This window comes from Trachurus japonicus, chromosome 23 (genome assembly GCF_045865225.1).
Source record: "Trachurus japonicus isolate A0001 chromosome 23, Traja_1.0".
NCBI lineage: Eukaryota > Metazoa > Chordata > Actinopteri > Carangiformes > Carangidae > Trachurus > Trachurus japonicus.
In genome coordinates, this window is record NC_140929.1 from 3,724,917 (window position 1) to 3,750,797 (window position 25,881).

General features: G+C 41.0%; 2 protein-coding genes across 2 annotated transcripts in view; one reads left to right on the forward strand and one right to left on the reverse strand.

Annotated features, from left to right (window-relative positions):
• Positions 1–883: 883 nt before the first annotated feature.
• Positions 884–16,514, reverse strand: LOC146962343 (F-box only protein 15-like). Its single transcript, XM_085769937.1, has 10 exons — positions 16,221–16,514; positions 13,767–13,853; positions 10,534–10,638; positions 10,191–10,427; positions 8,783–8,983; positions 6,274–6,397; positions 6,096–6,178; positions 5,403–5,548; positions 4,210–4,334; positions 884–1,538 (listed from the first exon to the last, which is right to left on the reverse strand). Exons 1-10 carry the CDS (start codon positions 16,490–16,492, stop codon positions 1,272–1,274), a joined length of 1,647 nt encoding a protein of 548 aa, XP_085626063.1. The 5' UTR covers positions 16,493–16,514; the 3' UTR covers positions 884–1,271.
• A 3,075-nt stretch (positions 16,515–19,589) lies between these two features.
• Positions 19,590–25,881, forward strand: part of dyrk2 (dual-specificity tyrosine-(Y)-phosphorylation regulated kinase 2) — a 31,959-nt gene continuing 25,667 nt past the window's right edge. Inside the window, exon 1 of the mRNA XM_085769024.1 lies at positions 19,590–19,649. Within this exon, the coding sequence (XP_085625150.1) occupies positions 19,610–19,649 (40 nt within the window). The 5' untranslated portion in view covers positions 19,590–19,609. The remainder of the gene's footprint in view (positions 19,650–25,881) is intronic.

Genomic DNA, 25,881 nt, shown 5'->3' on the forward strand with positions numbered 1-25,881 from the left:
GAAGCATGACATTTCAGGAACTTTTTTTAGTATTAGTATGATTTCTTCTTTTTTTTAATCTTTATTGCAATATGCAACTGAGTAGTTGAATGGAAGTTGTATTGTGTGGCTGCAATATAAATAAAGTGGATGTGATTGTTAAAACCTAATTCTATGACTATTTAACAGTTTTGGGGCAGTTCTACTGTGGGAGGAAATGCAAATTAATGTTAAATATCTTTAAAAATCTTGTGAAATCTAAGAAAATAAGTTTCCACAACTTATCTGCATCCATCAGGTTAGTGCATGTTCCAGTCTTGCATCTTAAACCAGGATACAAACTTGGAAATTGAACGTAGCCTACATAACGTTTGCTTTTACTTTTAAAGTAAGTTCAGGCTATGAACAACATCAACATGAGAGGACATAGGAAGATGTCTCAGTCCAAACTCACATACAGATGCTTCACTTTGAAACAGGGAAGTCACTCCTGTGTGCTCACTTACAGGAAACATTCTGGTTGTGGTTTTCACTATACACTAACAGACTTTTTGACCTTACAAACGTACAAACGTACACACGTACACGTTAAACCGAATCTGTTTTTTGCCTTGTGAACTTCAGGATGAAAACTAAGCTGAAGACAAAATATCTTGGTAAAACTGTCTGTTTAAGAACATTAATGTTTTGTGTTGAACCTAAATATCAATTTTGTGACCAGGTCTGATGTTTCTGTCTGCGCTCGTGGAGCCCCGACCAAAATGCAGAAACCGAAATACACGACAAAGACTGAGGGTGAAGATCAACACAGTCAGCACATTCACTAGATTATTAAACGTATTCAACATTCAAACCGATTTCCACCATCAAAAATGAAGAGGTTAAAAACGACATCATTGCAAAATCTTGAAGACAAAACATTTATTTCTCTGTTGCACATAAAAGAAAATATTCAAGTTTTACCCCTGCAGGTTTTTCACGTGATCAGGATAGGAACTAAAATAGCCGAGGTACATCCTCAGAAGCTGCTCAGAGTCAACATTAACTTATTATTCAGTCTTTAAGGTGTAAACTCTTTTCTGACACGTGTAAAGTGTATTAATTAAAATGAAAACAGTGATACTCTCCTTGTGCTATGAACAAAAGGGATTTTTTTTATTGTACTACTGAAAACTGTCTAACCTTTAGGACTTCAGAATGAAACTAAAGAATTGATTAAACCCAAAGAAAACTTAAAGTGACCTTGTTGAACCTTTAGACATCATAAACCAGAACTTCGGTCCTGCTCAGCTTCAGTACGCTCTGCTGAAATGCTTGTTGACTTTGGCAACAGAAACATAGACGGTGAGGCTGAAGAGGAAAAACTGCTTCTGCTCCTTTAACCAGACCAGCTTCATCTTCACCTGACCGTCCGGGTTCACGTATGTCATCAGAAAGTGCTCGCCGCTGTAGTCGAAGGACAGCGACGTATTTGTCATCTTGATGCAAATGGGCGAGCTGACGCACCAGAAGGGTTTCTGGAACTCATCCAGCAGAGTCAGTGTCATGATGCAGCAGTTCTGGGTGACACAAGAAGAAACAACCATCAAAGTTGGAAATTGGTTTGGGAACATATTTCACCCTGCCCACAAAACCTATTTTGTTGTCAGTAGATGTTTTAAAGGGACAACGAGGAGTTTCTATTTGGTTATAAAAAAGTCTCACGTTAATGTGGCTGAATCTACGCTACCCACACTTGTTAATGGGCCCATTTTCGCCATTTTGTTATTTTAATTAATGGTGGAAACGCTGGGCGAGCCGACCAGCGTTTCCTTACTTTCGGTTTTGCGGACGCTCATGAGAATAACGCCGCCGAATCGCTGTTCATGGTCGGAACTACGACTGTAACTGAACCTCTTTGAACCTCTGACTTTAATTCTTGATGAATGAAAACATGAGTCCGTCTTGTGCCGGTCGAAGAATTCTACGGTGCGCGCGGAGGCTCATAAATGTAGTGTGAAAACACTTCGCTTTTCCAAAACTCCTCGTTTTCCCTTTAAGGCCGTCACCACCAAGAACTTTAATGACAGCTCTAACACTCTAACAGTAACAATCTGTAAACAGTAGCGCCCAGCACGAACGACACTTTCAAAACACTTACCAGTGATTTTCAGCCTGAAAATTTCATCCCAGAGTTTCTTCTTGTAGGCGTCTTTATAAACAATGAAAATGACGTGTTGCCCCGACTGGTGATGAACTTACCTTGTCAAAGTGATGATGTATTTATACAAATGGCTCTTGGTGTTGACAGACCAGCACAGCCAGTGTTGGCAGTGTGGCTGCTTCACTTATTACAGTATCAGTGCCCTGCTGCATTAAATGTGGCGACTTAATTAAACATTTTTCTTTTGTAGGAAAATCCAGTAATGGGCTCTATGCACAGCTCCACTACTTCCTGAACTTAATGCTGATTGCTGATTAATCAGTTTGTCCAATAATGTAAGACAGGAAACAAAGGAGCAGCAATAAGTTCAGGAAGTAGTGGAGCTGTGCATTGAGCCCATTCTTTCCGGTGCATCTGTAACATCGTCAACATCGTCCCTGCGTCCATGAGTGAAGTGTGTGAAGTGTGTGTGGAGTTGTAATATGAAAAGATACACTGCTCGTCCCAAAAAAAAGTTATATAATCTAATATTTTGTTGCACCGCCTTTAGCTTTGATTTCAGCATGCATTCGCTGTGGCATCGTTTCAATGAGGTTCTGCAATGTCGCAACATTTATTTACGTCCAAAGTTGCATTCATTTTTCAAAGATTCTCAATGGGGTTCAGGTCTGGACTCTGTGGTCACATTGGACCACATTTCTTCCCTGAAGATGATGGTTCTCCACTCTCCTTCCAGTCTTTAATAATGTCTCCTTAGAAACTTTATTTGCTTGATGCCAATAATGTGACCCTTCTGAAACAGATTAACATCTTTGTCTTTGTCTTCCAACATGGTTGTTTAAGAGATGAGACTGCATCAGTTAGGGTTAAATAAGTTGTTGCCAGCTGAAACATAATCATCCATGCAGTAATTATCCAATGACCTATTAGCTTAGTTAAATCCAAGTGGTGACTTTTTTTGGACGGGCAGTGTAAAGACTGCAATGTGAAACTTGAAGTTGTTACTCAGATGCCACAGTATTGATCAGAGTTCAGTACCAGACTCGCTCTCTGGCGCCACCTGCTGATCTTTATATAAAACAACATGTTGGTGCTTTTTGGCTTGAAAAGCACAGACAATAAATATGATCACGGACTTGGATTCATCTCGCACTTCTTAACTCATTGAGTGCCGCGCTCTTTTCCAAAGGTTTAGTCAAGTGTAACAGCAATTTAGACTATTAGCCACTGTGTATTCTATATTATTGCCACCAACACATACTGCGGCTCGTTTGAAAGGTGAAACTTTATGCTTCAAATGGCCACAAACCGTTTGTTTCTATGTGCCTCCGTTCCTGAGAAAACTCAAGCTAAACATGGCTGGGTTTCACCAAAATCCCTGCTTTTTTTCTAGAAAAGGAGATCTTTTATGAAAGGTGCTCCGTTTGTGCCTGTCGCTCTTCTGACACTCGCATTTCTGGATCAAAGGGTTTGTGTAAGATAAATATATACAACAATTGTTGTTCTATTCACAAAACCACCAATCAGACTCTTGCAAAAGCCGAGTTATGATAAAACAAAATTCCAAATCGTGAGCTGTCATGAGTTTTTGATCGTCATCTATTTCAGTTCTGTTTGTCGTAGAGTCCCCAATTCACACATAAGGTGTGTTAAAGTGTCTATTTTCATACTTTAAAGCAGAAGTAAGCGAAATGTTTGTGTTAATATAAGTCTTAAATAGTTATATCTTCCAACAGCAATCACTTATATAGAGCGTTTGGTCCGAAACACGGGTCTACAACCTACAACCTTTATCCAATGAGGAGAAAGAACGGCATAAAGGGGCGGTCCTCTCTGTGTGTGCAGCCAAGGGATGCGCGTGAATGTGGTGACGTAGGGACGAGGGCGGGGACTGCTAACTCCATCGGCTGACAGGAAGTTAGCCAAAACCACCGGATCGCTTACTTCTGCTTCAAAAAAAAAAGCAAAAAACGTAAAATTATGTGGTTGGCACTCAATGAGTTAACATTGGCTCGACTCCAAATGAAATTTTGAAAAAAAATTCCTATGTTGCAGAGAAGAGACAAAATGTGAACCAGGACCGGTACCTCCACTGAGCCCTCCAGCAGGTCGCTCTTCCAGGGCAGCTTCACGTTTCCCGACAGCGACCTGTGCTGGAACAGGTTGGTTCTGTCGATGACCTTAAACTCCAGCAGGCCATGGCTGATCTGAACTGATCACAGACAAATTGTGTTAAGGTCAGTTCAATTTACCAGCTCAAAGATCTGAGACTAGTTCAACGATAGAAGTCCACGGCTCAATAATGAAGATTTTATGAACGAAATCTCATAGTCAAGAGGAAAAATCTGAAGAAAAAATGTATTTATTCATTCACATGGTGCTGATCCTCTGGGCCCAGTTGTTCAAAAGGTGTAATCTGGATAATTATACGGATACGGATTTTGAAATCCCTTTTTTTGCCATCCATGATCACGTAATCCGTTTTACTTCTATCCCAGTTGTTCAAAGCAAAATTGGATTGGATCAGTCTGATCTAAATCCAAATTTTCAAGATTACCAAATCCAGATAATGAGCGCTCTAGATGTGACTGTGCATCACACTGAAGGCTGATTGGTCTGTAAACAACAGGTAGAACAGCAGCGTGAGCTCACTCAAAGTGTGTTTATTTGAAAACAGAGTGTATGTATTGTTTTCTGTGCTCTTTGTTGTTTCTTCAATATCTTTTAAAACAGCCAGACTCCATCTGGTTGGGCTGTTACAATACATTTAAAAAAAGCAAATATACAGCACATTAGTGAAATTGTGAATATTTCCCCATGTGTTTCAAATTCAAACTTCAAATTTCATTGAATTCAGTTTGGGGAAAAGTAGTTGGGGAAAGGTTTTTCAGTTGTAGAATATTCAAAAGTTAACATTTACTAATCACTGTTATAGTTTAAAATTAGGTGCAAAATATAAATCAACACACTACATTATGGATATCGTTTATTTGACCAGTTTGAATTTAATTTAAATTACATTTTGTTCCTGATCCTACTAAAAAGTTTTGAACAACACAAACTGAGGGTTTGATCCAGATAAAAACCAAGATTGGATTACGTGATCCAATCCGATCTCAGAATCCGTTTTTTGGTTTTGAAAACAACCCATTTTCAAGATTTAATCCAATCCATTATCCAAAATCCGATCAGATTACTTCTGAACAACTGGGCCCTGGAAATTTCTCCATGTTTTGCTAATCGGTATCACGTTACCCTACTGAGATCAAACTGTGATTACGTGTGCGACAGGAGAGCTCGCGGAAGTGTCCTGACATGATCTCGGTGCCGGTGGTGTGCAGGACGAAGTGCAGGCTGTAGTCATGGAGACCAAACTCTGGGTCCGAGTCGTAAGCTGGCGCCCGCTCGACGGGTTCAGCGTACGGGCTGCAAGAAGGGACAAACAGGACGGAAAGCAGAAGGTAAAAAACTCAACAACTAAGAAGATTCAGGAACTGAAGAGAGGATTATTATTATTATTCCATTAAAGGGATAGTTCACCCAAAATTGAAATTGCACTCATTATCTCCTCACCCTCATGTGGACTAAGGGCTGGGAGAAGTTTCAGAGTCCTCCGTGCCTTCTCTGAGTTAAAGGGGGTCTCGGCGTAGCAGTGCATGTCCATATGACGGTTGCAAATGGATACCAACTGTCTTCGTAACAAAAAGACACACCAAAAAACATCCAAATACCTCCATGCTGCTCGTATGTACGTAATGTCCGTCTTGTATTGAAGCCCCGAAATGCGAAATTGTCCAGAAAAAAATTAAATAAGTCTATATTTCAAGCTTGTTTGACCCCCTGTAACTCAGAGAAGCCACGGAGGACTCTGAAACTTCTCCCAGCCCTTAGTCGACATGAGGGTGAGTAGATAATGAGTGAAATTTCAATTTTGGGTGAACTATCCCTTTAAAAAACAGAAAGCAGAGCTGACCACACTGGAGATCCAAGCAGACTCTTCTCCACCAGCTTGTGAAAGTGCAGCGTCACCATGATGAAGGCAATGTTGCTCTGACCCTACGCACAAACACAACCACACACATTTGTTTTTGTTTATGGTCATAAAAACACAAAAACATGAGAGTTGAGTTTGTTTCCCGTTGGACACTGACCCTCCAGATGCCGATGATGACACCTGGGGACAGACTGATCAGTTTGATGAGTCTGTCTTCGCCGAGGAAGCGACACTGCTGAGTCTGCAGGTCCAGCTTTAAAATCAGAGATCGCCACTCAGGCCTGACAGAGGAGAGGAGGAAGGAACAGGTGAATGTGCAGAAGTGGTGGAGGAGGAGGAGGGCTGTTTTCGAACCGGCTTACCGTAAAACATCAAATAAAGGCTCAGGCGTTTATTTGCTTAAATCGCTCAAATCAACAGGCGCTTATTAGGGACCTGCGTTTATTAATAGTGTTCAACCTGGATTTTGGATTTGGGACTCGGCCATTATTTGAAGTTTTACGGTACTACCGTACTGCCTACTACATACTGCGTTAGTATGTACTGTATACTGCATACTGAAAGTGGGATTCAGTCTGCTACTTCAGCAGACCGACGCCGTTCACACCGCAGTAGGCGAAAGCTGTTTTATTTCCCGCTCTAGCGCTGTTATTATGTAACTTTATTAAGTTTTAATATTTTTTCATGCGAGAAAGTAACTGTTTAGATCCCAAATATACGGTCAGTTTATCCAAATGACGGCTGTTTAGAAGTTTGCTCCGCAGCAACCGGGACATCACAGCTCTGGAGAGTTGCTCGGCCGGGCCAACCTCCGTCGTCATCTCGGGGGAGAAAACGATCGCTAATTAACTTACCCGCAGGTTTTTAGAGGTTTACCACCGGCTGGTTAAATTATTTTTAGGAGATAATTGTTGGTCTCAGTGATGAAATCTAACAATTGTGGCAGTAGCATTAGGTTGTTTGAATGAAAACTGAAGCTTCCTGTGTGCAGACCTGCAAACTCCAGAGAGTAAAAAAGGTGACAAGGTCCGAAAAACCAAACCAAAACCCCCCCCCCCGGGAGAAAATTTTTGTGATTTTAATATGCAAGTTATGCTTTTTGGAGTGTTCCCAGTTAAACAGAGAGCAAATCTCAGGGGTCAGCTGCAGAAAATGTTCACATTATTTGACTAAAAATTATGCATCAGTTTGGATGACCACATGACCTGTTGCTTTCAGCTTTCTATGATTATATTTAGCCTACTGTTTACAGCTGAGAATATCAGGTATTGTCCCCCCCTCCATTAAATACAGTGCTGTGAAAAAGTATTTGCCCCCTTCCTGATTTCTTACTTTTTTGCAGATTTGTCACACAATGTTTTTATTTATTTGTATAATATTTTGATGGGGCAGCCATCTTGGGAAGGTTTTCACCACTGTTCCAAGCTTTCTCCATTAGTGGATAAAGGCTCTCACCATGGATCACTGGAGCCTGGATGTGAAGAGTGAAATTGAACCAGCTTTCCAAAAAAAATTAAAAGGTTTATCAAAGTTAGTTCATGATTTAACAAGAGGGGGCAATTACTTTTTCACATAGGATCAGGTAGGTTTGCATAGCTTTTTTCCCCTTAATAAATGAAATCATAATTTAAAAAGTGCATGTTATATTTACCGTACTTCGGTCATCTTTGTCTAGGCTATTAAAAGTTGTTTGATGACTAATAACAAGTTTGAGTAAGAAATCAGGAAGGGGAAAATACTTTTTCACAGCATTGTATGTAGCCTGGGGGTTGAAAATCACAGCACATAAAATGAGTGTGTATCACGTCTTTCCACATACGTTCTTCCTTCGCCTTTCAAACGGAGCAGAACCGGTCTGACAGAACACCAGCGGTAGAAGCAGGTATGGAGCTGTGTGCCGCGAACGTGCATGAAAAAACAAGCACGGCGAATGTGCGGCGCGCCGCGTGCATAACTCGCGCCCACATTGAAAGTATGTGAGCAAAAGAAGCTACAGCTGAATGGCCCCGATGCACACACACACGCTTATCCAAGGCGCCTGTCATCATAGTTTTCTGCGTTCCACCCTAAGGTTCCACCGATACATCAGATAACTTCCCGCGTGTCGTTTCAAAATAAAAGCTGTCCGATATGTTTATCAAGACTCTATCACCCCCCCCCCCCGCCCCCTTTGAAAAACTCCCCGGTTCTGCATGATTCACGTAAACGACCCAGTTGACCAGAAAAACGGCGATTATAGCCGAAAGGTGACTAGTTTGCAGGTATGTGTGTGTATTGGACTCTGTACAGAAATCACCACATTTACAAAAATAAATAAATGTTTTACAATGAACCGATCAGTCTGCATTAAGTTTTATTTTATTAAACTATATAACATAGTTACGATACATAGCAATATACTACCGTCTTTGGTTACGGTTAGACGTCAGGGGCGCATTGCATTGTGGGATACAGTACGCAATGTAGACTGGTCAGATGCATACTGGAGATATTTCCCGAATCAGCACGACACCCGGGAATTTTTCGCATACTGCAGATTTTGCTTTTGTTTGCATACTGCATACTACATTTTGGCCAAATCAGTACGTACTAGCAGTATAGTATGCAGTTTCGAATACAGCCGAGGAGAAGAGAGGTGGTGGAGGTAAAGTTGTTTTTTGTTTTACTTCCTGACTCTGGGGCTCTTCAGTGTTTCCTTCCTGACGCCGTGCAGCTGGATGGTGCTGATGTGACGGTAGTTGGCGAAACTGCCTCCGCTCCAGCGCACGATCACCGACGACTCGAAGAAATACGCCCGGCTCTGCTGCAGCCTGCTCTCCTGCCCGAAGCGGTCGCACACCGTCAGCTCCCAGCTCACGTTCAGGTTCCTGGAGAAAAAACAAACACAAGACACAAAACTGAAATAGGATAAAAGACAACCTGACAATCTGCTTCTTCATCATGTGAACTATGGAGAAGAATGACAAGAGATAAATGTGTACGTAGTCTTCCAAAGTCTTGCTATTGTTGTGTACAGTTGATAAAACAAAAACTAAACAAACATTGTCTTTCTGTGTCCTATTACTTTCTCATTAATAACTCATATGCTGAGGATTTTCTGGTCAATGCAAACACAAAGCTTTGCTCCACAAATTCATACAGATCAACAGTGAAAATTACATCACTGATCCCTTGATGAGATTTCAGCCAATAATTATGTCACATGATGTGGACAAGCAAAACCTGGCAACAAAGCAGGAGACACAACACACTTCCTGGTGTTTTTACAAAAGATTTTTCTCATTCAGAGTGAAATCAAATATCTCTACTAATGTGTGTTTTTTTTGTTTTGTTTTTTAAATCAAATAGTTGTAAGTCTCTGAAGCTTAGAAGCTTTGGACGCGCGGCGACGCCTGTTGACGCTTTGGATGCTCAGTGTCGCTGGGCTCTCATTGAAAATGAATTGACTTCCGGCGTTTTGACGCTTTTGGTGTGAACGCACAGTTAGTGTCAGACGTCTGAGAAAAGTGACAAGAGGCTGGTGAGACAACAACAAACAAACCCAAATCTACCTCATATCAATCCAACAACTCCACAACGCTCTGGTGGACAAGTTGTGACCTGCACATTCACCACGCTATGAGATAATAACACAACGTTACCAGACAGAGTTGTTTTAGAGGTAAATACAGAGACTGCTTGATGAAAAACTGTCCCTGAAGGCAACGCGCATCAGCAGTTTTGCATGAATTTCCCTCTAAAACAACTCTGTCTGGTAACGTTGTGTTATTATCTCATAGTGTGGTGAATGTGCAGGTCACAACTTGTCCACCAGAGCGTTGTGGAGTTGTTGGATTGTGTATTTGATGAGTTTGATAAGGGAAACCAAGAAATCCCATGAGCCTCAGAGCTACACTACAGCTCTGAGCAGCTCACGGCTCTGCTCCGCCGTTCTAAAAACAGCTTGCACCGACCAAAATGCTGAACTATCACTTTAATAACAGTCCTCAGCTGGACTACAGCCATTAACATTTCAAAACAAGTGATACTGATGTTTATGTTTGTAGATATGAACTGAGGTCACTGAGCCGGTACCTGAGGACCCACGCCGTCTGCCTGGGTAAGCCGGTGTAAGGACTGGTTTCTTTCAGCTCTCTCCTCCACTTGTCGATCTCTCGTCCGGCTGCCGCCCTGAAGTACATCCTCTTCCAATGACCCTCCGACCGGTCCTCCTCCACCTCCTCCACCTCCTTCACCTCCTTGTCGTCTGGCGACCTCGGCCTCCACACCTGACTCCCAAACTCTGATACGTAAATCTCATGCCACATGACACTACAGTGAGAGGAGGTCACAAAGTAGACACTGGGACACTGAGGATTGTAAATTAATTACAACATCCAATAATCAATGAATGATGCTGCGTTCTGTCTGTACTTACTCGTCATTGGCGAGCCGGCGGAAGAGTTTGCTGACATGACTGATGCAGAAGAGTGAGGAGACATCCAGGTAGGAGAGGATCTTAATCAGAAGCTCAGTCGGCAAACTATGGAAGAGGTTGTAAAGTTTTAGAAAGAAGACTCCAATGCAATCTGTGACTCTTACACACTTTTAGTTAGCTTTTCAAAACACAAGAATACAGCGTAACTCTTATGCAAAAACCTGTGTTAGTTAGTCAATCAATAGCCAAGTGTTGGGTCAAAGTTGATCAGTGAATTCAATAATCTGTATTTTTTTATTTTCATTTAACCAGATAAAAGACCCATTTCAGATCAAGACCTCTTTCACAAGCGTTGACCTGGCCAAGAAGGCAGCAGCACCCGTCATAATAATAACAAGACAGGTCGACAACAATAACAAAACAACATTGATGTATATATGAAGTGCTAGCAAATTTGACAAAAAGTGCAGTTGTTATTGTTACAGTTAGAATTGTTCGTAGGATTTCCGTTGTCGGTTTCCTAAGACAGAGCGGAAAACTCCCAATGAAACAAGTTCTGGGGTCTCATTTATAAAACTGTGCGTGGGATCGTTACTAAAAGGGTACGTACGCCCAAAAGCCATGTTTTGCGTGCGCCAGTAAATATTCAGACTTATAAAACCCTGCGTACGCACACTTGCAAGCAAACTTCCCTTTATAGATCACAGAGTTCCTACAAGTGCGCGCAGCTGAATCCGCTTCACGTTCCGCCCAGTACATGCCCTGTTTTAACCCTAGATGGTCGATGCAAACCACCACATGAATGTGATCTGCATGTCAATGAGCCTGACGTGCTGTTGTTCTGTCGCTGTTGTGAATTAGCTGCAGGTGTGAAAGTGACAACGTGACGTGTTGCTGCAGCTGTTAACGGCGTCAGCGGCACAGAGCGCATGCGGTGTTGTTTTGGTGCACTGCTCTATCACATGCTGGACCCGGTTCGGCACATAGTTACAACAATGACAACAGTTCTAATCTGAAGCGAGTTATTAACCAGTCATCATGGTCTCCCTCTCCCTCCTTTCTCCTCCAGCGGTGCCGTGGTGCAGAATTACGCACGGGGCTCACCGCTGTATTCATACATTTACAGTAATTAGACTGATCGATAAAACTTTGAATAATTAGCGGAATCAGTTACATTCTGAGGAATGATCAAACATGACACTTCTCTTGATAACAAGAAAACAGAATGTAACAATTGTGGGAACGATTACTGGATTTTTTTCCGCCAGGGTTTGAGATTTAATTGACTCAAGATCATATGTTCACAGTATTATAGGAACATGTAGTTATTTACACCATGTATTTATCCCATGCAGCCGCGCCGTCCTCTCCTCCTCCTGCGCTCTGGGAGTGGACAATATTATAGAGAAGAAATTTTGATTTTGAATTTTAAGTTAGATTCTAAGAAGATGTTTCTGAAACGCCAGTCCGATGCAAAATAACGCTGTTGAATTAAATCACCGTGGCAACATGGATCTAACGCATACGGGTTGAAATTAAATGTGTAACGGCCGATAATAAAAACATAATCGCTCAATCATCATTTCCTGAGTCTGACTTCAGTTCACCACCACACCGTCTGTGTCGCCAATTCCCCTTTTCCTCCAAACCATGCGTACGCATGGCTCAGAGTTTGCTTAGAGCTGCGCACATTCTCCCGTCAAGTTAGTTTTTTATAGATCACAACCTTGGCGTGAAAAGTCACGTACGCCACTTTCAGCCCCGTTTTATGCGTACGCAACGGTTATAAATGAGACCCCTGGTCATTTCAGCTCAGATTGGAGGGCATCCCAAGAAGAGGAAGCAGAGAAAATAAATGTTTTTTTTTCCCAATTAACTTCTAACACAAGGAGCAGAGAGACACAAAATGTCATTCGAACGTATGGCATAACGGCTTCCAGTTCAGTACAATAAATAAGTAGGAACCATGCCAAGAAGAGCCTTGTAGACCAGAGTCATCCATTGTGTGAAGCTATCAACCTACAACAGAACAGCCCTGAAATTTATAGTGGGATTTGCAAATGCCTTGGATTGGATTCAACTATAATGTTGTTAAACCAAGCAAGTCTCCATTTGCGGGGGCCATTTCCTGTTACCATATTTGGTTTCATCAAACATCATATTTGCAAAAGTGACTCTAGCAATTCTAACGAGATCAATGTAAATGTTAATGTACTGGTGTTAGCTCAACACATTTGCACAAGATGCCCCAACACAATTAAACAAAAGTCAGAATTAAAATGACTAGAACTAACTTCCTGTCAACTCTGGTCAGGTGCCAACACTGTTTAAATAGCATTCCAGATAGATTATTCCAATCAGTAAATTATTAAACAATGATTTGAGTTTTCTCCTTCTAAAAGCATTATCATTATGAGCAGACAGTTTTTTTCTTGTTTTAATCAATCACCAACAATGTTGTAAATAAACTTGAACATCAATGACTATTGAGGTTAGCTCAACAGCTACTAGCACAAATGAAAATGAACTCAAAACAAAATTAACTTCAAAAGCAGATGATTAGTGAGTAGATTTTTAAGGAAGTAGTAGGAGAAGGAGTGTGACGTAGTAGTAGTAGGAGAAGGAGTGTGACGTAGACAAATGGCGGGAGAAAGTTGTGTTTACGTACCGTAGTTTTTAGTAGTCAGGTGCAAATATGACTTGACCCTAAAAAAATTCTAACAAAAGGTTTTTCAGCTGTTTTTTTATAGAATTAGATGTCCTTAATAACATACTAAAAGTTTACCAAATGTCAACAAAATAAAACAAGAATTTTGAAAGTAGATTTATCCATTGTTCAGATTTCGGTTCTGGAAATGTATGCAAATTAGTGCATATTTAATTAGATATTGCCTCATTTACATATTTAAACATACAATTTGACAAAACTTGTAATACAAAAAATATTTGTCTTAATGTAAGTGATAAACTTGGGAAGTTTCATGGTGATATCTGTTAGTTAAAAATTTTACGCTATTCACCTCTGCTGTCTCCCAGGGCTTCCTATTCATCTTGGACGCCATCTTGAAAGTAACATCTTTCTAGTGGTCAAACTTTGGTAAACTTTTAGTATGTTATTAAGGACATCTAATAGGCTACTATAAAAAAAACAGCTGAGAAACCTTTTGTTAGAATTTTTTTAGGGTTAGGTGTTTTTTTTTTTCATATATGCACCCGCCTATAGCACAACTCACCTTTCCAACAGGTTCTCCTTTGATGGAGGGATTTTTCTTGGATGAAAACCTCTTCTTTCTCTTCCGTCTGTTCTAGGTCCGGGGAAACTGGTAGATAAATTAGGATATCACCATGCAAGTCGCCATGGACAGGTTTAAATCCCTCAAAGACGTACTAAATGCCGCCTTCATGTGCTATGGTACAGATGGTATTTTCCACTTGAAGTGACCTGAAGCCTCATGTATCAATACTTGCGTGGATTTCATACTGAAACATGGCGTACGCCAAAATCCAGAAACTGTCGTACGCACAAAGAAAATCTGATGTATCAAAGTGTGCGTACGCATGGATCCAAGCACTTTTCCTTTGTACATCCCAATCAACGTGGAATTGAGCGCACATGTAGAAGTGGTAATCTCCTCCCTGTCCACGCCTCCATTTAAATATGCAAAATCAATGTAAATAAGGCCTGCACCAAAGATTCCCTTCTCTTTACGGTCAGATAACACCATGAGAAACTGTGAGGAACAGCAATTTAACCAAATTTGAGTTGAAGGTGCTCCTCGATAAAGTTGAGCCGTGTAAACATCTTTTTTTTTTTTTTTTTTTGCCGTCCTCCGGCACCATCATAAAGGGGGTGGGAGAGTGTGTGTGTTATATAAAGGTGAACGTGAAGCGGAGGACCGCTGTCATCCCAAATGAAAGCAGACAATGTACTCTAATTAAATTATGTGAAATGGATTTACAATTTTATTTGCCTTTTTTTATACACAGATCGCGTAGTAAATGCAGAAGTGCGCCAGGGAGGCTGATAAAGACACATGTCCAACTTTACGCATGTGTTTATTGACATTAAGTACTTCACACAGCGTGTGTAGTTTAACCAGCAAAAAGAAAGTCACTGACAGTGTGATATCTGGGCGGACATGCTCAGTGTGCATCGGGGGGTTACATAGGACAATTAAACAAATACATTTACTTTGCGCGCATACAGTCCCAGCCTGTAATCTGTCCCCAGCTGTGCTGAATGAATGAACCATGCGCTGAACCAGCCACCTCGCCACAATGTTTGTTAATATGTGATACATTTACGCATCACATATGATCTGTACATTTATAGTATAAAAATGCTTCCTGTTCACAGTGTGGTCAGCACCTGAATGGAGGCGATGGCTCCCCGACGTGTCGCGCGCTCAGGCCGGTCGCAGCGCACTGCACTCAGTTCCAAGAGAATTGCCCTCGGAAACCAAAAGAGTCATCATGTGCAAAAAAAACCCTCCGGACTCGTGTGCACTTCGCACTGCAGCATCTGCAATATCTTAAGACTAAAGCTGATGCTATTTTCTGCACCACTTTGCACATGCTTTTCTATCCACCTATCTGCAACATGTGGATGGGTTAGTTGTTCATAAATGTGTCTCTGATGTGCACATTACTCTGAGGTCTAATTGTTTTCACATTATTAACAGTTTCACAGCTTCACCTCTAAGTGTCGCCAAAGGAACAATTGCTGTAGAAACGTGCGTACGCCAGCTATGGAGTTGGCGTGGGCCACCGCACTTTTCCACGGTCATTTCACTTTTGATACATCTGAACGTTGGCGTGGAAAATGACGTACGCCACTTTTTTGTGCGTACGCAACATTGATACATGAGGCCCCTGGTATTTACCAGTGTGTTGTGATCATGTGCTTTTGTTAAGCCGGTGCATATTCTCATTTGCCCAGGTCATAGTATTTCAAAGGAGGTTAAATCGAAAGCAACTGGACTTAGTTATTTGTCTAGGAAGACGTTTCACCTCTCATCCAAGAGGCTTCATCAGTTCATGTACGCATCTGACCAGGCTGGGACTGGTCCAACTATCTGGTGTGGAGACTCACTATTTAACCTCTTGTGTGGGCGTTCACAAGGGTGATGATGTCACTGGTTCCCATTTGTGCTCCAAGTGCCAACGACAGTCGTTTAAATGACTGCCTTTGATGGAAGGTTGGTTTCGACTTCGTTAGTGCCCTATTGTGTTATAACGACAGTCGTTGGAGCTTGTGCTTTTGTTGTTGTACAGAGAAAATAAAGATGGTGGACACACAGATTCAGACTTGTTACTTGGGTAAAACAATTTTTAAATATTAGGCTAATATTCATGGATATTTAGCACTGGCTATTTGGCTAGCTTTTTAAAAGCGTTTTTACTGTACATGCACGCATACATAAAGTGAATAGCTGCCAACTGTTTTCTAAAGGCTCGCCTTGCTTACCATTAACAAATCTTGCGTTGCTCGGCCGCCATGTTGAAAAGGTCAAGGGTTATTTTCATCTCGGCAGCTCGGGCATCAAAACATTCTACGAGTTGCCCAGTGGAAAATACCACATGAGAGGGTGTTCATGTGCACTTTTCACGTCGTCTTTTGGTATTTACCATAATTACCATAGCACATGAAGGCACCAAAAGTGTAAGTTATTATGTGAGTCATTCACCTGCAAACATTCCCGCTGACGTTGACGTTGACGTTAACCGGGTTCGGCGACGGCGTCCCTTTCTTCTGTCGTTTTTTCTTCTTTTTCCCGGCCGACCGTCCATTGCTCGAGCCTCCTTGTCCTCGTCCTCCTCCTCCTCTTCCTCCTCCTCCTCCCGGACCTGGCTTTGCCCTCTCCCGTCCTGGCTGTGGTCTCCCGTAGGTCGGCTGGACGGACAGCCTCTCCAAGCCCTCCAGGTAACTCCGGAAAAACTCCCCTCGACCCGCCGCCATCACCACTGACGGAGATGATGGAGTTTACCGCCGCTCGCCACCACTTCCGGTGAGTGTTCTTCTTCTTCTTCTTCGATGGTTTATTGGCGGTTGGCAACATTTTTCCGTTGGCAAGAATTTTCTTTCTTCTACCTGTTATAAGTGTTTTTCTTTCTTTTTCCCCACAATAAAAGTCTTAATGGCTCATGGTCGGCTCTTAAAAATGAGCTCTCTCTGTTTCAAAGATGTCTGGGAAAAAAATAGATAATGCCCAAGCTAAGAAACTGTATACACTTATGGAAATTATTCAATTGTGATGAACCCCTTGATTTGTATTAATGAATTTATTAATTTTTTCCTTTTGATTACTTCTTTTATTTATTTCATGCATTAATTTTTATATAGGCTCTGGTACTCAGCCTTTATAGAAAATATTTTGATTTCCTATGTAATGCAGGAGGTGTGATTTTTCTATCACTGTGATTTGATTTGCACATATGGACAGAAATGAGCATGTCATTGTATTTGTTCTTCATGCTTACATGTTTAATAAAAAAAAAAAGTCTTAATGGCGCGATAGCACCGCCAAACCGCTAGATGGCAGTCATGCTTTGTCTAAGTTGCAGCTGTTTTTTTTTTTCGCCCCAAATTTATCAAACAAATCAACTTCAACTTCAAAGCATCAGCTTTAAAAAAGAAAATCACATATTTTACAGGCTGATTCATGAAGGCTGTAATTAATAGATTTCAGATGGGCTTTTCTTCATAGTTTACATCAACTGAAACTACTTACACACTACCAGTCAAAAGTTTTTTTTCTCTTTATTTTTATTACTTTCTACATTCTAGATTCAAACTGAAGATATAAAAGCTATGAAGGAACACATGTGCAATTATATAGTAAACAAAGTAATATTTAGAAGAAAAAAAAGGAAATGAGAATTAGAAAATGTTTTATATTTTAGATTCTTTGAAGTAGCCATATTTTTTTATTCTCTTGACATTCTATCATCAGCTTCATGAGGTTGTCACCTGGAATGGTTTTCCAACAGTTTTGAAGGAGTTCCCAGAGGTGCCGAGCACTTGTTGGCTGTTTTGCCTTCAGCATCTCAGTTGGGCTTAGGTCAGGTGACAGATACCACTTTGGTTTTAATTAACACTTTTGTGGTAACAACATAACCCCATAATGTGTTCCTTCATAGTTTTTGATGTCTGTCACAATGTAGAAAGTGATAAAAAATAAAATAAAATAAAGAGAAGCCACTGAATGAGAAGGTGTGCCCAAACTTTTGACTTGGTTGTGTATTTTCACAAGTCTCCTGTGAATTATAATTTTATCAACAACATCAGCACCAAAGGAAGCAGCTCACTGTTAACTTCTTTTTTGGATAACCAAGATTTTTGAATTTATATGTATGAGTTCATGTTTGCCGAATGCTACTGTAACACTGAACCAAGAAAAAAATATTAGACCCCAGTTTCATTCTGTAAGTAAATTAACTGGTCGAAGTAATGAATAAATCTGACTTGCTATCAGAGGATCAGCGTCAGATTGTGGTTGTTTTGTTTTTTTCAGCTCTATCAGCTGAAAAAAGGTGAAACTATCTATATAGGTACAGTATGTCAGGTATTTGTTCAGGTATTGGCTTATTCAACAGAATGAAATGTAGGCCTATCTTGCTGGGCTCTGTGTTTTCTATTTATGGTGTTGAGAAAGATGATGAGGAAGGTGATGGTAGGGTTAGGGTGGATACATCTTTATACTTCCCTTTTCTTTCTTCCCTTATCACTTTTTGTTTTGTTCTTATGGTTTGTTCTTTTTTTATCCATTTGTTTTTGTGTGTGTCTTTCCATGTAGTAAGCAATTTTATCCAGAAACTCAGGTCAAACCTTCTTTGACCAGACCAATGTCTTAACCAGCACAAGGTGTGGTTGTGTGTTCTCTGCTGACACAAGTACAGGCTATTATGTATGAGTTACATAAGCACGCTCTTCTCTGTAATTTCACTAAAAGCTGTGAAACCTGAGCCCATACACACACACGCACACACACACACACTGACTGAACAAACTTCATTGTCCACCAAGGAAGCTCTCCGTTACTCTGATGTAAACACGTTGCTGCTGGTCTCCAAGCAGCTCAATAAGCAATAACACTTCAGGTAAACTGATGATGTACGCCGCTCAGCTCGGCTCTCGCATCTTCAGCATCATTTAGAGTTTCCCGGGACTCGAAGCAGAGAAAACCTTCAGAAACCTCTCAACTGAGTTTTCCTCCAAATGAGAGACGGCCAGCGTCCTCTGTGGTTGAAACTTCTTCTGGGTCTTTGGTGAGTGTCACTGGTTTAACATTATGGAGCATCAATATAGTTTTGGCACATTGTGGTCATAGATGGTTGTGCTATTGTACTGAAGTACTGAATATTGCCAAATGTATCTAATATACTGTACTTTGAATAGCCTAATGAGTCTGACCACAATCATAAACTAAGCATTATTTAATTAACTTGTTAACAAACAACAGATCTGTTGTTTTGAGCGGCAAGGGATTGCACAGGTGTATAATAAAGTTGCGGCAGAGCAATACAGGTGATGCAGTCGCCCTAAACACGAGGGAGAAAAATACAACAGTTAAAAATATGTACCACACATTAATACATACAATGACAAAAACTAAAATCACTTGATAATGTTTTATAAATACAATGTAATCAATCCAGATATACTGGTTCAGTGGTGATAATGTAGGTACACTATCAATTTGTCCATGTCAACCTCTATTACAGTCTAATGGCAGTACTAATAGGCTACTATTGGCTGCATCACAAGTCAATCTAACAGTGGTATTAATTTATAAGCTTTTTCTGAGAAAGTTTCAAATAAATTGAATGAGGTCAGAAAAAAAAAACTTTAAAAAAAATATAGAGATTTTTGTTAAAATGAGACACACTCAGGCAAAACCACAGGTCAGAAATAGTGAATGTAAGGATGAAAAAGTAGCTAGATTACATTGTTGGGGTGAAGGGGTGAAAGGAGGGATTAGAAAGAGGAGGAGTAGGAGGAGGAAGAGGAGGAGCTGCGGGTGGAGGAAGAGGAGGCGTCCTGCTCGTCTGTGTCCAGAGGAGAGGAGCGGCCGCCATGTTAACCAAGAAGCCCGGAGCCTCGGTCCTTCCGACGGGTGAGCACAGCCTCTGTAGCCCGGCCGGGGGGCGCTTAAACTCGGCCAGTGTGGCGGAGACACGCCGCCGGCCGATCGTGTTGTGTTGTTGTTGTGTTGTGTTGTTGCTCTGATTAATCCAGTGTAAATTACAGAGTGAGACAGGAGAGGGAAAACACTGAGGGAAGGGCTGCGAGCTGTGCTAGTTACAGCTAGCCAACCAACCAGCAGAAACAGACTAGGCTTTCTTTCCTCTGTTTATTAAATTATCCGTAATCTCATTTCAAAAAAGACCAAAGGAGACAGAGGATAAGATGTGGCACTGCCATAGAGACTAACTAGATAAGATATAAACACTCACATAGTTCAATAAATAAAATTTAAAAAAAGCTGCTCCAGCCAGGATCAGACGGTCTTCAGTTCTTTGGTTCTTTCTCTCCCAGTCTGTCAGGTTTATTTTTAGCTGGCTAACCAAACCAACAGACAGAGGCAGGTTGGTTTCCTCCCGGTGTGTTTCTCTCCGGACACTTCACTGTCGTCTCGAACGTTTTGTTTCTAACGGCTGGCTCTCGTGCACCGTAACGTAACTGTTACCAACCGAAAACCGTTGGTTGTTTTTAGCCTTGTTGTGTGTGTGCTAAATAAACGTTCTATTTTCGAACGTTTCTAACGGCCGCCGGCACTCGTCGAACGTAATTTACCAACTGAAAACTGTTGGTTGTTTTTAGCTTCGCGTTTGTTAATTAGACGTGGTATTTAGTGGTGTTTTTAGTGTGTTATGTCTGTGTTTTTGTGTGTGTGTGTGTTGTCGGTTGGTTGCTGGGTAATCTTTGGCCTCCAGCAGCAGCAGCTCGACAGACAGAAATAAAGCTTCGGTGGTTCAGTTCGGTTCAGTCAGAGGTCAGTTGGTGTTTTAGCCTGTTTTCACCCCAGTTGTTGTTAAGCTAAGTTAGCTTCTTAAAAACACAACGGTCAGACTCTCTCTGTGTGACTTTATAAGCCCAACTAACACATGCTAATGCTATTATAGCTGTTAAAGGTATTATTACACCTTAATACTTATGTTAAAGTTGCAGTACACCTTAAACCATGCTAACATCACAGTTTTTAGTTTGTTTGTTTTTTTGTTTTTTTTTACTATTAGCCGCCATTGAGTTTATGTCATGAGGTTTTTGACATGGTGGTGGTGATTTACAGAATGTTGTGATGATTTATTACCATTTCAGTGTTAAGATAATGACTGTTTTATTGGTGGTATGACATAACCATGTACTATCAATTGTTATTGGTAATTTTTGGCTTCTAGATCAAAAGACAGATGCACTGTAAAGCCTTGGTTCAGTCAGAGGTCAGTTGGTGCTTTAACCCAGTTATTAGCTTGTTAAACACACCGCAGTGTGATTCTGTTTGACTTTATAAGCTCCACTAACACATGCTAATGCCATTAAAGGTGTTATTACATGTTTATACTCAAATTTAAAGGTGTGCTACCATTAGCTGCCATTTACTTTGTTGTATAGAGGGTTTTTTTTAACCTAGAGGTAGTTATTTACAGAATGTTAGCCTGTTTTGTAACCCAGTTGTTAGCTTCTCAAATATACAACAGTCATCAGAATCTGGATGGCAGCATAACACATGCTAATGCTATTACAGGTGTTATAGGTATTAATACCACGTTTACACTCATGTCAAACCGGCAGCTACAGTGAGTGTTGCACAGTTTATAACATTGGTAACGTTTGTAACATGTGAAGCAGCCGCTAACTTTGTTATCTCGAGCGTTTTAACATGGTGGTGGTGATTTTCCAGAATGTTATGATGATTTATCACAATCTCATCGTAAATATAAAGACTGTTTTACTGGTGGGATGATATTACTAGATGTTGTTGTGTTGATACTGCCAAGTGGATATGAAACCCAATATTTTTTTTGCTTGGGGTGATTTAACACTGACCAGCTGTCTAGGTTTCAAACCAAATCAAATGCAAATCTTATCAGGCTTTACATAAACCCATCTAATTAAAAGTAGTTCACTTCCACTGTGTAAATATTAGGTGTTGGTTTCTTGTGAACACCTGGTGGTACCAGTTTTCCAGTTTGCTGCCACAGGACTCAGAAAATATGATCGAAATGTGGAAAATCTGTTTGTTGTGTGTGTATGTGAACGGACGTGAAGGTGTCATTGTCTCTCCACACACAGACTTGCTGTTTTCATGATTCATTCACTACGTCTGTTTCCATTGCACTCAAATTGCTTCTTTGTGTTGATGCATAAACCACAGCCAGGCATTGTTGTGTGGAAACTTATATGGGTCAACTACCTGTAATATCAGGAAGTTTTATAAACTGAAATGTGAGGTTATAGAGATTGATGTGGTATTATCTCTTGAGTCAATCAAAAGATAAGCCATCGTCAGGTAGCTGGGACCAGATCCAGTATCACAGTCATGAAGAGTTATCTTTGGGAACCTGGAGGTGTCAGTTGTGTTGAGTTCAAAACAGGAACAACTTTCAACAAAAATACAAACTAGCCAAACTGGATGAGTGTGATTTTTTTTTTAGAAGCTTTTCCGTTTTTTAAGGACATTTTGTGAAAGAACAACAGGAACCCTGATTAGTACTGTTACGGTACAGAGGGAGGGGTGAACTGAGGACGTTGTGATGTGATGTGATGTGGTATTCATATTTAACCCCAAGGCCAGTCCACGTAGCTTTTAAGGATGTCAGCTGCATGTAAATTAACTTAAAACACAAGTTATCCTGACACTGAAGGCCGTATAAACTCAATACCTACATGTTCCTGCAGTGTGTCATACCAAAATGTTCAATACCCATGATGAATTTCATGAACATTTCAGCAGCTGAAATAACACGCTCACCACAAAAGGCTAGTAGAGTTATATTTAAACATTATTTCCCAGTCTAATTAAATACAGGTTTATTTGTAAGACCAGTGATATTCAGAAATTAACACCAATCTCTGCCCATACAAAACAAAAACATACAAACTGTTGTAAACAGGAAGCAGATCGTCCATTCTGTAGGTGATTAGCTGCAGAAAATGCTACGAACGAGCTACAGCAACTGCACAACAGCTGCAAGCTGTTAAAACTTTGTGTTTTAAAACAAAGACAGTGTAGTGTGAGGCTATAGCCTAAATGTAAACACAGGCTCCAGTTACAACTCCTCAGGTCGCGTCAGATCTGTTAAATCACCCACTGTTACCCCAAAAACTCATGCTAATATTCATGTAGAAGTTAATCTAATGTGAACAGTGCTGGCCTGTAATCTCAGTGTTGAGACTGATCCTTGTGGTTCCTCCTGTATTTGCACAGCTTTGCAGTGCGTTGACACAAATGCACATGAATGTAAACACAGGCAGCTCGCATAATATATGATGTTAATATTAATATTTATCTTAATGCCGGTGGAACAGACTCCAGATTCTAAGGTCGTCATTTATCTTGTTTTGTATCATCAGGTTTGAAGTTTAGAGAATGACCGTGTTTCACTGTTGGTCTCCTCACGTCTCGACATTATGACACGTGACATATTTGTAAGACTACAGGTTGTGTTAGCAGCAGTAGTTTATGTTTCATGTGTTTTCTCACACACACAGACACTGTATGTTTAAAACCAGTTCATTTGTGGTTTTTGATTTAATTTCTGCTCCCCTCGGTCTTTTTCCTGCAGGCTGAGTTGTGACTCCTTTTTAGTGTTGTTCTTTTTCTGTCCTACTTTCACACTGAAGCATGTGATGATTATGACTGTCATCCTTGATTAATCAAGTAAGATGAATTGATTAATCTCTTTGTGTAACTTTTTCTGTTTTATTTTGAAATCCGTAAGAAGATGAAGACTCTGAGTCTCTCTTATGATTGGCTGAATTGACCCAATGATAGAAAATAGAGCAGATTTCAGAATAAAACACTCGGAGAAAGAAAACCAATCCTGCAAATGTTGGATGAATGTTTGGGTCCACGTGGTGGGCGGGGCTTTGTTGTGACATCACAAAGTGACAGGAAGTCCTGACGGCTGGTTTTAAGGCTCAGTTTCTGAATACAGGCTGTGTGCATTTCTCTGTGGACTGAGGCTTTGATACTTTCACAGTATTAATATAGAACCTAGAGCTGCTTTATAATCACACTACACATGGACATCTACCTTTATACTGTATGGAGCTTTAACACAAACATCTACCTTTATACTGTATGGAGCTTTAACACAAACATCTACCTTTATACTGTATGGAGCTTTAACACAAACATCTACCTTTATATAAGATTGGACTATTGGAAAACACTGATTGTTGCAGTTTGAGCTTTGTTGAGTTTTCTGAAGAAGCTAATCTTCCAACGTGTTGTTGGAAGAGGTCATAACAATGGCTTTGATTCACCTACAGTGGCCAGTGAGGGACAGAAAGAAAATGTCAGCGGGTTGAAATGATAAGATAAGAGGAGGCATTTTGGTGTTTGCACCTTCCTCCTCCGTGATTTCCTGCTCTTTCTCTCCTTTTTTCTCTCGGCGCTGCACGCGTGCGGTCACGTTGCCGCCGGCCGCTCCTCCCCGCCCGTTCCCGTCGAGCAGCATGCCGGCCGCGCTCTCCGGCGCTCTGGCATTTCCAGAACTCAGTGTCGAGTTCACATTCGGCTCAACCGCTGTTCCACTCTGTTAGCGTGCATGTGTCAGGCTCGCTGCGAAGGAATACTGTACATGCTCTCCAGTGTAGATCCCCTCCTCTTACATTATCAGTATGTGCTGCAGAGGCACAGCGCGGTGTCATTACACGCTGAGGAGGAGGAGGAGGAGGAGGCCCCGCGGGGCCGATGAAGGGACCCACAGAATCAGAGCCTGAGACACTGGAGGCATTTTACCTTTCATAACAGGTCTTGCAGGTTTGCAAATTAGGAATTTACAGAACAAAAGCATTAAAATATGATTATATAATTGTATTTTTTTGCTTGTGATGAGCCACTTTCAGATGAGCTCAGTTTGTAGGTGTTGTTTCATGAGTATAGGCAGATTTGTGCAAAAGTTTGAGTATAATATTTACAGGAAAACCAACTTGAATCTATTTCATATCATTAGAGGCATTAAGCCAGTTGGTAAAAATAATTTCCGTGTATGCAGGTGTAGGAACAGATCAAAGCTGCTCACGTCTCTTCATCAGTGGGCGGTTTTATAAATCCATGAGGAAAAAGTGTTGTTTTTTTCTTTAGATTAACATCACGTTGTTTTATTGTCGCACAAAAATATCTTCACATTCGAGAAGGCGAAACCAGGAAACGTTATTGACATTTCCTGCCAGATAAATTGATTAATGTGTAATTTCAGCATCGTATTGTGCTCTCCTCAACACTTTGTGCGTCTTGTTAAAGGCCGAGGCCGCAACCGAAGAGAATTTTCAATATTTGGCCAATAAACATCTGGAAAAAACTGTGACAGAAATCCTCACTGATCAATCACTAATCAATACCAAATGATGTAAAACACACCAAAGACACAAGATGCACTAAGATGTCCTGTAGTGGGTTAATGAAGCAGAGGAAGGAGTCGGCTTCACAACAGACCAAGACCTGAGTCTGAGTATTGATCACGCTCTTAGTGTGTGTAGAGATATTGATCGTTGGAGTGGAGCTGCATTAAGCTGCATTAGCGCCGTGTGTGTGCAGCTTTCACGTCGGTCGCAGTGTGTCGAGCGTCGGTCAGCAGCTTCACGCCGACCCGGCCCGTGTGTTTGAGCCCCGCCTCGCCTGGCCGTGCAGCAGCGGGCGGCGGCGGCGTGTCGTCCGTCCGACTCGTCCTCATTAGCAGGATTACAGCCTTACAGTGTTGAGATTAAAGGCAGAGGCCATCTGTCTGGACGGTGGCCTGCGAGGGTCAGCAGCATCTCAATCAGTCTCTCTCCATTCAGATGAGCCGTCGCTTTGATCCGTTTCCATGACGCTCCAGCTGTGTCCTCTCGTCGTCCTAACATTTCTTTTTTTTCTCCATCATTATTGATTCATTTGCTGCCGGTGAATTTATCAATTCATTGATTTGCTGTTTGGGCCAGAGAATCGTCACAGTCTTGTCTTCATAAACGACTGAAATGATTGATCAGTTATCTAATCCTGTCACCAACAAAAAAATCAGTCACATCTTAAACAATCAGTTGATTAATTGATCACTTTATCAACAGGAGGTTAATCAGCAACCATGCTGATAATTGATCAATCATTTAAAGCTGTACAGGAAAGAAAATTGAATTTG

Bases quoted from the DNA above. Each gene is read 5' to 3' on its own strand.
- LOC146962343 (XM_085769937.1), bottom strand. From the start codon at position 16,492: ATGGCGGCGGGTCGAGGGGAGTTTTTCCGGAGTTACCTGGAGGGCTTG. The intron at 13,854-16,220 runs GTGAATGACTCA...TTTATCTACCAG, and splicing joins GTCAGCGGGAATGTTTGCAG to TTTCCCCGGACCTAGAACAG. The intron at 10,428-10,533 runs GTAAGTACAGAC...CTCTCACTGTAG, and splicing joins CGCCGGCTCGCCAATGACGA to TGTCATGTGGCATGAGATTT.